The sequence below is a fragment of the Cicer arietinum genome, chromosome 1 (genome assembly GCF_000331145.2).
Source record: "Cicer arietinum cultivar CDC Frontier isolate Library 1 chromosome 1, Cicar.CDCFrontier_v2.0, whole genome shotgun sequence".
Classification (NCBI taxonomy): Eukaryota; Viridiplantae; Streptophyta; class Magnoliopsida; order Fabales; family Fabaceae; genus Cicer; species Cicer arietinum.
This window is the reverse complement of record NC_021160.2, coordinates 283666-295620: the sequence shown is the minus strand read 5'-3', so window position 1 is coordinate 295620 and position 11955 is coordinate 283666. Positions and strand designations below refer to the sequence as shown.

Sequence of the window (11955 nt, the reverse complement as noted above, 5' to 3'; positions counted from 1 at the left end):
AATTTTAAAATAGTAATCAAAACATAAATTTATACACAAATTATCACATCAAAATATACTAATAACAAAATACAACATGACATTGACCTAAAATTAATATGGATAAGCCATATATTCAACTATATCGTCACATCAAAATATCTAATAACAAAAATTTATACACAAATTAGATTGATTGATATTTCACAATCTCATAGATATATTTGTCCGTTCACAAAATTTAGAAATTAATTTCACAAACGCCCGCAAATTCAACAGCTATATTACATATTCAATATAAAAAATATATATATTCAACTATATTATCACATTAAAATATACAAATTTACACACAAATTAACAAATACAACCTGACATTGAAGTGAGATTAATATACGTAAGCCATATATTCAACTATATTATCACATCAAAATTTTAATAACAAAAATTTATACACAAATTAAATTGATAGATATTTCGCAGTATCCTATATATATCTGACGGTTGACAAAATTTAGAAATTAATTTCACAAATGCTCGCAAATTCAACAGCTATATTACATATTTCAGTATAAAAAAAATACAAAAAAAAAAAAAAAAAAACAAGTTGGCAAGGAATAACAACTAATTTTCTTAAAAACAAAAAATACTTTTAGGGACTATCCAAGTGGTATATATTCTCATATTTGCTTATGCAAGACGTGAGATTTTTAGAAGCTCTGCCTCTTATTTTTGCCGAAATTTTAGCTTATATATGATAATGATGACAGCATTTTTTTATGGTTATATTTACGGACATTATTTACCGGTCATAACATAGGAGATGAAAGCCGTTGCGTTGCAAGTGGAGAGTTTTTTTTTCTTCTATAAAATAGATAAAGAAACAATAAATTAACATAATAAGACTAACGGGCTATTGTTAAGAGATTGTTCACCAAAGACGACTTATTTCATCAAACAAATTTATAATGTAGGCCAATAAACTATAAGTAAACTTTTTGACATTCCCATATAGAGCCTAATTACAATTGTGAGGAAATCAATTAAGCTAGACTACAGTACATGCAACATATGCAAAATCAAACGCAAAAATAATATCAAGTTACATTACCATTAGTTCAATTATTTATCGTCGCCAAAAAGCCGAGTAAACATCGTCACCTCGAAAAAACAATGGGAGGAAATTGAGAACATGTATGTAAATAAAATCCCCATAAAATTCTCATCAGAACTCAAGATGAAGTGCATAATAAGCGGGACAAAAAATAAAAACAGAATGTGTTGTAACAATAGTTAGTACATAGAGTAAATAAATGCAACAAACACTAAGCACGAACTCCCCTAAGACTAACCATGCGGGTAGAAACATCTCCGTGGGGTCCCCTAAGTGCCGAACCTCCTTGAGTCCTCCCTGAACTTTGATAGCCACTCCCACCAGTACCTCGTCCCCTTGAATAGCCGCCAGCTTGACCAAATGACAATGCCCTTCCACCATAACCTCCACGTCCACCGCCTTGCCTTGTTTGAGAATAAGACAAGTCTTGCCACCTTCCACCTGAAGATAATGCTCCACTACCACCACCTGCAGCTGCAGCAGCATAATCCTGGCCATCTCTGCGCCTTGGAGGCAGATCCAACCCACCGCCCCCAATCCTTGCTTCTGTAGCTCTTTCATTGCTTTCTGCCAGGATAGATAACTTCTCTGTCAACTGGAATGCCAATGCCTGCACCCTAGAATGCTCAACATTTCTGAAAACAATGCACCCAGTTGGCTGGTCCCAGCTGGCGTGAAGCTCCTCATTGACCATCATCCTACTGACAATACTGTGAACGCGAGGAAGAGAGAGGTCGAAAAAATTCGTGAGCTGATCCAAGCTTAAAGAATCATACGATGAAGAGAAGGTAAATAGGTATGTCCTAAGTGCCTCCTCCTTGATTTTGTCCTTCAGCATTTCTAGCACGGCATCTCGATTTTTCACAAATTTCCATACATCAAGAGATGCAATAATGTCAAAAGCCTTGTTGAAGTCTCCTTTACTAAGAGCCCTCGTGGCAGCCATAACATGATCCCGAACATTTTCAGGAGGACCAGTGAATGTTTGTTTCTCACTGATCTCCAGCAAGCGACGGAAATTCTTACTAATGATCTTACGCTTTGCATCATGAACATTGGCTGCCATATTAGGAACTTCCAGCAGCATAGCAGATATAAGATGCACTGATTCCAGGAGCTCAAGATTTATATGCATGTGATATGGCATCTGCCGTCTTCTTTCCAACCTTTCCTGAAAGATAATTAAAAAAAATAGAACAGTGATGTTAACCATAACTCTAACATTCTCTAGGACAGATGAAAGAAACTTGCCCTGATGATGAAAATATGCAATAGAAAACAATTTAAATTTAAAATTACAATAAAAGAACAAATTTGGCAACGAACAACAGGAAGAGTTACTAACAAAAAGAAAGAGATGTGATTCAAATGAAAATCAGCAACAAAGAGAACAGTTATATGCATGCAGCCAATAATCAAATAAAATTGGTGTTTAATGTATTAGCCAGGTTGAGAAATACCTACCTATTGCACCTCAAAACTGATTAACCCCACTCAAAATGATTGTAATCTATACTATACATAAAAGCAATACCTATAATTCGCGAGGCTTATTTTTCTTACGCAAATACCCTTGACAGTTACATTAGACAACTTAAAATTAACTCTTCTTAAACAGTTTCCTTGTTATTCTTTCTTTTTCATATTACAATTACCATTAATGGGTGACATTTTTTCTACCATTTTTCAGTCGATTTTATCACAATGCTTTATGATAAACCCATATTTGGAATCTGCAAGGTTCTAAAAAGCCATCTATACCAATACATAGTTACCTTTTTAAGTTTTTTTTCTCTACTAAAATCCTTGCAATGCACTTACAAAAATTGAGCAGTTTCCTTTTTAATTATTCTTTACAGTTGGTACAAATCATTTCTTTGTAAAAAAATAGTAAAAGTAGATTCCTTCACATCTTCGTATTTTAACTAGCGTCCGATTCCCGTTGATCCGTTTTTCTATTGTGTGAATGTACATTAACCATGAACAGGGGAATTAGCTACATATAATTATGTTTAGCAAATTTCACTAATTTTATTTAAAATCAAAACAAAGATTACATAAAAATTTATGTTCGTGATTAACATACAACACAGTAGAAAAACGGGCAGACAGGCACGGGAGTGCCGGAATGGATGCTTTGATAAATAATTAACCTAAACTGCAATCCAGATCCACGATGATTTTAAAAATCAGCAGCAAAGAGAACAGCATTGTATGCAGCCAATAATCAAATCAAAACTAGTTGGTGTTTAGAGTATTAGCCAAGTTGAGCAATACCTATTGCACCTCAAAACTGAATAACCCCACGGAATATGACTATAATTATAAATAATGAGCCTAAACTGCAAATCAGATCAGCTTTGATTTTAAATATTTTCTATGAAAAAATCAAACAGGGATTTCTGTAGAGCAGTGACATTGGAACTATTAAAATCATTATATCATTAACGATCATACATTGTAAACACATAATATGCACTTACCACAATAAGTACATTAATAAAGCAATGCCATGAAACAACCATTTGAAAAGAAAAAAAATTATAGACGAGAGGGATCAGTACCTGTTCTGGTGTCTTTTCATGATATCGACTCTGTGAAACTCCCTGTGCAAGCAATTCTTTCACCCTTCCACCAGAGTAAAGTTCAGATAGACAGCCATGTGCTTCAGAAACCAGCCCAACCCGAAAAGCACATAGACCTAACTGTGACATAGCCCTGTTAAAAAGTATCTGAGTTGAAATGTCCATGTGGTGAACATTTTCTTGTAAATGACTCATAAGCAACAGATCACGGGATACCGTGAACTCATTAAGAAGAGCATGGTGATATATATCACAAAGCATTGCACGCGCTTTGGTGCGCTCGTCTCCGTATTTGTATATTAGTGATACTAATATATCCATTAAGGTCCTGCTATTCTCAGGGAAGGTGGGTTTTCGTGCCACAAGCTCTGGGGTAACAACAAATGCAGTGGGAATTCTTGTATCCTGAAAACCTTTTGAGTCCTCACCGGCCTCCCCTTCATTATCACCATCTTCTGTCAGCTCAGCCAATTTTTTCATTGCCTCATAAACCTCTTGTGGTTTGTAGTAAATGAGCTCAACCCTCTTCAAGGCCACCTTAGAAGAAGCTTTGAAATCTCCACTCCTTTCAAGATATTCCTGGACATTCTGTGCAAGAACAAAAAACATGGGCTCATCCCTAAGCCTCTCAACATACTCACGTGTGTGAGGATCTATGCACTGCAAGCTCTTGAAAAACTCAGCATCTATTTTTTCTAAGAAAGCAACTAAGTTGCCCCAGACACGAATGGGTCCGTCAAAATCAACACCTTTCTTGGTTTCATTCTCATCAGGCTCCACGGAATCATCGACCTTTATGTTAGGGTGCTGAACTAGAATATCGAGAATGACCAACATATTCTGCACACATTTTTTCCACACATTAATGGGCATATGCCCACTGAGCCCTGGATTGACATCAAACTGAGCAGAAACCACACTGAAAAGAATTTCCAGCTTCTGTGCAGGTGTTTTAGCCACTTTAGTTAAGAAGGTAAGCTGTTCAACTTGTTCAAACCTTCCGGTACCCTTCCTACCCCTAGCTGCCACAACCTCTTTGAACTTCTTGTTAACAGTATCCCATGTGATCTCACTAGGGTCTTTCATGAACTGTCGCTCCAAAAGCCTATCTTTCTTGCTAAGCTTTTGGTCCCAAGGCCCTTCACCATCAGCATCAGGCTTCTCATCTTCATACTGAGAAGCTTCAGAATCAGATTTTGGTTCCTGCTTCCTTAGCTGATCTGGATCAATAATCTCATCATCACTCTCATATTCTTCATCAGACTCCTCATCGTCCTCCTTTTCCCCTTCACTCTCAGGATTCTCCCTGCATTTATTGATCAACTCCTCATATTGCTTGTTATTCTTCTTCAATTTCTGCTTCATTGAGTTGAAGGCTTTGGCATTGCTGCTACTCATCTTCTTTTTGGCATCCTTGTTTGCCAAAGCCTGTGTTAAGAAATCTTCAAGCATTACAAGAGCCTTAATATAAAGATTAGGGACCTTTTCGGACTCAATAACACGCATGACTTTCTCAAGCTGTTTGTTGATCTTGTCAAAACTCTCTTGCAAACTGACCCAGTCGTTGATCTTAATGGCATTCTTCATCTGATCCACAGTGGAAACCATCTCATCAAAACGCTTATCTTTTGCTGACTTAACAACACGCTTTTGGCCATCCTCGTCATCACTATCAGTTGCATTACCACTCTGCAGGTAGTAATTGCTTTTATTGGCTGCAGTGGCAGCAGAATCAACAGCTGTGGTTTCAATCTCTTCATCGTAATCACTCTGCTCCTCCTCCGAATCACTGTCACCCTAAAATTTCAATTTTTTCAACAAAAATTAATTAAAAATTTCAACAATACGGCGATGCAATTAGACAGACAACAGTAGCAAATTAGATTGCACACCTGGGTCCAAAATCTTGAAGACATCGTTCGTTCGTCAAAAGAAAGTTCTGATAAGCGTATATGAAAGTAAATCGTGATTCAATAACACAGTGAATAAATAATAGTAACAATAAAAGGATTTGTTCAAACAATTAACAGATCGACATAGAGGAATTAGACGTACCTTTGGTGCAATTCGATTTTGGGATAAATGTAAAATGGTATTCGAATGGCAATGGGATGCCGAACAAGATGTGTGTGAAGCCGCAACTATGACCGCTCTCGATACTGACGCATATTAGGGTTTTCGATTGGGCTTTCAACTTAATGGGCCCAGTTCATTTTTTTTATCTCTTAAAATATAAGGTTGTTCTTTTTTCTTTTTTGACTAAATTTTTGTTTCTTTTTCTAAAGTTACAATTTTTATATATTTTTAAATAAATTTTTTTAAATTAATTTTTTTTAAATTAATTTTTTTATTTATACGATGACACATCTCGTGTTTAACACAGACTACATACTATCGGGTATATATGAATTATCCTGATAAAAATATTTCATGTTATCTATGTATTTATTAATATTAATTTATATCACAAAATAAATAAAAATTAATGCAGAATATGTTTTAAATAAATCTTCATTTAACAATTCATTTTACTCTAATACACTCTTTTCTGATTACTTTTATCTTTAAGTTGTCAAACCTCACTTATAGTTGAAGTATATATTTTTCAAGCAATTACACAGTATCGTTTGTATTATAACTAATGTGATGCACGAGTAACACTATGTGTTATTAATGGTTATAAAATAGAATATATTTTTAGTTGTATTAGCAAATAAAAATGTTAATGAAATAAATATTTATACATATATATAAATTGTTTATTATTGTGATTATTTTGAATATGTTTCTTTTCTTTATTATTGTCCATGACACGGTTTAAAAACAAATATGATTATTCGTAAAAATGATTTATATGCATAGATGTGGCTTACCTGTATAAAATGCATTTTTTTTTAAATATAGAGACACTCCACCTACATAAAGAATGCATTATTTGTTTACAAATCTTTGCATTAAGTTATCATGTCAATCTTAGAAATATATTAAGTGAGAGAAATGTGTCATTAACATAAATGTTAAGTTATGAAAAACCATTTATGAAAAACCATGTAACCCATTTATCGAAGCAGCTACTTACTACCATTCATACGTAGGATATTATTAAAAAAAATGTAGAAAATATGTTTTTCAAGTATAGTATTAATAAAGTGAAAATCATATTTGTTCGTAAGCAACTCAATTAAAATATTTAATTTTATTAAATTAAATTTGTCAAACTAAATATCATATAAGAATATTATAATTGTTTTTTTTTTTTTTTGAGTTTTAAGTTTCGTCAATGGACCCAAACCCTAAATATCCTACTTCAATTTTCTCAAAATAAATTTTTACTTTAAAAATGAAACACAAGGTCAACTGTTTTTATTTTTGGTGCTGATCATCAAGTCAAGCCAAGTCTACAAATTCAATTAAAAATCAAGTCACACTTACTTTTTTATTTATTTTTTTCGTACAATCAAATCTTCTTTTTTGTATTAAATTTAAAATAATTATGAAGTCAAGTATCATATGTACACCTTTTTTCTCAATTTAATATGTAAACTTATCACTTGCTGCTCTCTATCAATATTCAAAGAGTTTTGATTTTTAGCAGCTTTACAATGTAAATAAATAACAATTATTTTACATTTTACATAAGCATATATTTTACCCGACAATCTTTAATAAGAAAAAAGGTAGGATAAATACATATTAACTTTTAAGTTGACGATTCCAGATTAGTCTAGTAAACATTAACATAATAAAAAAAAAAATATTTTAAATAATTTATCATTCAATAAGTTTATGATGCTAATATAGCTAAACGATAAAATGTAGCTAATTTTTTTATCCTTTTGACAAAAAGTTTACGTAAATATATGTAGGATACACAAATTTGTTTTTTCCGAATTATAGGAATGTTAATAAGTAAATAAAAGAGAGAGAGAAAATGGAAAGATTGTTGGATTTGTGTTGGTGATAACTGCTGCATGATAGTAGTGAAGTTGTTGATGAAGATTATATGTAGCAAATTCCAAAGTGTGTTGTTACACTAGCCTTTAGGTTCGATTCGCCCCCACCAATCGGATGCAAATGAGATAACCAGCGAATCCCCTTTAGGGTACTTTGAAAACCTTAATATGATTTGCACTATCACACCAAGAATATCTTTCAATAGTATGTTACAAAATAATATTACCTATTCTTTTCTCATGTATTAGAAAAGAATAAGTTGACTTAGTATATGAGAATGAGTGAAAGAAAATGGATGTCACTTGAGAAAAGTTGCAATTCTTGGTTCTGCCACTGAACATTGCACTGGTCTGGTGGCAAAACAATGCATCTGTTTCGCGAGCAGGTCCTGGGTTGTGACTTTTCATTTTTATTTAAGAGTTGCGCCTTTTCAAAAGGGAATTTTTCCAAAAAGAAGGTAATACACAAATTTGAACTCAAGATCCCATGTTAGGAAAGAATAAACACAACCACCAAACCAACATCAATATCATGCTATGTATAACAAATTATACATATATATATATTATCCAATATTTTGGAAATATCTCACAAAGATTATAATGGTGTATGTAGTGTGAATAGCTGGATTTTTTTAGCTGTGGTCGAGATTATTGATATACTAAATTAATATTGTTTTAAATGGTTACAACACTTCATTTTTAGATATTTGTTATAAGTATGTTAGATTAGTAGTCAAGGTCACCAGCATGAAACTTCTCCCTCTCTTTAAGGGTCTCAACTCAACTATTCAAACTATATCTTATCGTCGTCTCTATTTTTTACCAAGTATAGCGATAATCAAAACTCTAAGCAACTTTTTGTTGTTCTAGGTGTGCATATCTTAATTTTATGCAATTATTATATTATTATCTTTTACTTTACTAGTTTGCAGCTTCTTATGGGTACACATAGTCTATTTAGGAAACACAATAGGTATGATACAATACTATACTATTGGTCTTTTTAAGTGCGGTTTAAAAAAAACATTTATATTTGTGGTTGTATCTTATTAGGTATCAACTTTAATATTCGTATTTTATTTAAGTGTTTGTATATATATTTATTATTTAAGCTTTAACTTAAATGTATCAATAAATAAATAATATTGTTGTAATTAAATTTAAAAATTATTCAAATATTTTTAATTCAACCATAAAGTATTATAAACTATAATATTTTATAATTCAAAATATTTCAAATGAACACTCGTTACAATATACATTCAAATATCTATAATAAATACTTTATGAAGCTGCAAGTCTTACGACAATATTATTTTATTGTAAAAACAATCAATAGGAAGTTGCAAGTATAATTATAAAGTCACAATAATAAAACATAAATCTTAGTTATAAAGTCACAATTATTTATCAATTCACCATAATCAAATTCTTAAAAAATTTACAAACGTCTATCTTTCGATTATAAATATTGTAGTGGTTCAATGACATTAATAGATGTTAAAACATAAAAGAAAACAATTAATTAAACTAAACATTAATATAATAAATAAATGATAAAAAAAATTATATAAGTGCGGATGCATGGTAAAGTGAGTACTATAATACTTGTTTGTGCCCGTATGCAAACCTATTTAATTTTACGTGTAAAATCTTACACTTTACAATTTTATATGAATTATAATTAATATTACAAATTTGGATAATAAAAAATATCACTTTTTTATTTATTTTGTCTATCTTTTAAAATTAAAAAAATATTAATATTAAAGTTTGGATATTAAAAGATGTAAGTTTATGCTATTGGATTAAGTATAATTTAATGCACAAATATATTGATTCAACCACTATTGAATAACTCTTCACTTTTCTTTCAAAATTCTTTAATTCTTCATTTTTCTTCAACATTCATCCCAGTAATAGTAGCTTTTAAACCTGATATCTATGGCTAAAAAAATATCCACAATCCATGCATATTTACATTTTCCATTTATATAGTTTATTAAGCTATGTCTCTTTATTTTAAATTTTAAAGCTAAGTAAGTTTCTGATCAATATATATATATATAATATTTTGTTTTAAATTCTTATAAAAATGTTTATCAAATAATAGTTTATGTTAACATTTTTTATTCTTAGTTTTAAGTAAATTTCTGTGTATCATTTGAATTTTTGCTTAAAATGTAATAATATCTCCCCACAAAAGTTTAGAATTTTTAACAAAAGATTAATTAAATTAAATTTTTAAATGTTAGAAGTGGAAAAAAAATCATATTTAATGTCACGACTCGAAATTTAAATGTCGTGACCGGCGCACAAGCTATACTGCTAGCCTGACAAGCCTATTAATCAACAACTAAACCGTTCTCTAACCAATTCAGTCACAATTCAAAAAACATAATCTAATCGTTCAATATACTTTTCAAAAACTTCTAAACTCCAAAATAGCTGCAATTTACATAGATTCAACAGACGTTACAAAAAAAAGGGGTCCTCGATCAAAGAGGCCTACCAAAAAGAAATATATTGAGACTTGGATCAAATAACAATTTGCTACTCAGCTGCCTGCGAATCTAAAAAAAAAAAGCAACATAAAGGGGTAAATCACAAAGACTTAGTGAGGAGACAACGACCACTATCAATTAGAAAGGAAACACAAAAAGGCACGAATACCTGTTTTACAATCGGGCGACAATTATGTTACACAATATTACTTAAAAGTCTATAAAAATTCTAAATTTAAATATATGCACATATATAGTCATTAAAACTTATAATTTAATCGCTTGACAAAAATATTAAAAAACTCCAGTTAATATTGAAACGAAATCAAAATGAACAACCTTAAAATCATCATAAAAATCAAACAAGTAACAGTACAAATTTTTAGAACCAAGAGGCGGCTTTATCTCATTGATAGCCCTTTTCTCCTAAGGGTGGTATTTCCCTTAGGGGCGACTCCATCTAACAGATGGCCCTCTCCTCTCAACCCCGCAACGCATCATCACATATCAATTAGGGAGCTTACATCACGTTGATAGCCCTCTCCTCCTACGGATGACATTTCTCATAGGGGCGACTTCATCTAACGCGTAACTTTCCCTAATCAACACGAGGTAACTAGGTGAACCTAACGCAGTTAACGATTTAATAACAATAACACCGATTTCCCAAAACGCGCATTTAAAATCGTAATTCATGAAAAAACATATTCAATCGCATAACAATTCAAGATTTAAATATTTTAACTCCTACGTAAGTCAAATTAATAACATATTATATAACAACGACCGTTAAATTAAATAATTGACGAATTCGAGATAAAATTCAAAGGTTGTGTTTCTCAAATTTTCCAATAAATACTTTAATATAGAAAACAACAAAATAATAATAACATCATTATAAAAATATATGACGATGATCGTCGTCAACTCACAGCTATGGAGAATCGTCTAAGTTTGTTATTCATCAACTCTCAGAGTAGCCAGCAGGGTCTCAATTGACAAATCTGAGTATCAAAAAACATTTCCAAGACGTTAGAAAATGTAAGACCCGTAATTTTAAAGTACCATTTGTGTATTTTTGGTGTATTTTGGATTTTGACTCGGAAGCTTTTAAGCCAAAGTTAATAATATTTTGGAGTTTTATAATCAAAAAGTTATTTTGATGCCAATCAAATTTTCTCGTCGATAAATAAATTGAATTTAACTGCGATGAATCCTTTACGGAGAATTTAATGCGTTTCGGGTGAAACGGTAATTTAACAAATATCTAGATTTTGAGATATTTGTTAAGTTATATTTATTATATTTATATATGTTTGTTTGGAGGGAAAAAGAAAGGAAAACTAGAAGGAAGGAAAAGGAAAAGGAAATAGTATATAAAAGGGAAGGAAGGAAAAAGGAAGAAAGGAAAAAGAAAGGAAAGAAAAAGAAAGGAAGGAAAATTGAAAATTCCATCTCCTTCCTCTGAACCGTGTCCCGCGGCCAAATTTTTCTCCTCCTCCCATTTTCAGTTTCGTCGCTTTCTTTTCTTCAAAACTAGTAACCCAAGGTTGGGTGAGAGTTAGATCAAGGTTTTCGCAACTCCACTTTTCCTCTTTGATTCGAAAACGAAGAAAAACGGTTTTTGAGATCCAAACACAAACCCCTCCGTTTCTTCAAGATCCAAGCTTCATTTCAAGTAGTGATAGAAGGGAAGGTTGCTCACCTCCGTGCTACGGTGCTAGTGGACCAATTTTGGAAGCGGCGTTCCGAGCGGAAAATTTACCGAATTTACTCACGGTGCCGTAATCACACGTTAGAGCTAACGCGAAGGTAAG

At 31.9% G+C, this 11955-nt stretch overlaps 1 protein-coding gene across 1 annotated transcript; it reads right to left on the bottom strand.

Moving 5' to 3' along the window:
- Positions 1–1176: 1176 nt before the first annotated feature.
- LOC101499912 (eukaryotic translation initiation factor 3 subunit C) lies at positions 1177–5885 on the bottom strand. Its single transcript, XM_004485386.4, has 4 exons — positions 5734–5885; positions 5571–5617; positions 3658–5475; positions 1177–2264 (listed from the first exon to the last, which is right to left on the bottom strand). Exons 2-4 carry the CDS (start codon positions 5592–5594, stop codon positions 1305–1307), a joined length of 2802 nt encoding a protein of 933 aa, XP_004485443.1. The 5' UTR covers positions 5595–5617; positions 5734–5885; the 3' UTR covers positions 1177–1304.
- Between the last annotated feature and the right edge of the window lie 6070 nt (positions 5886–11955).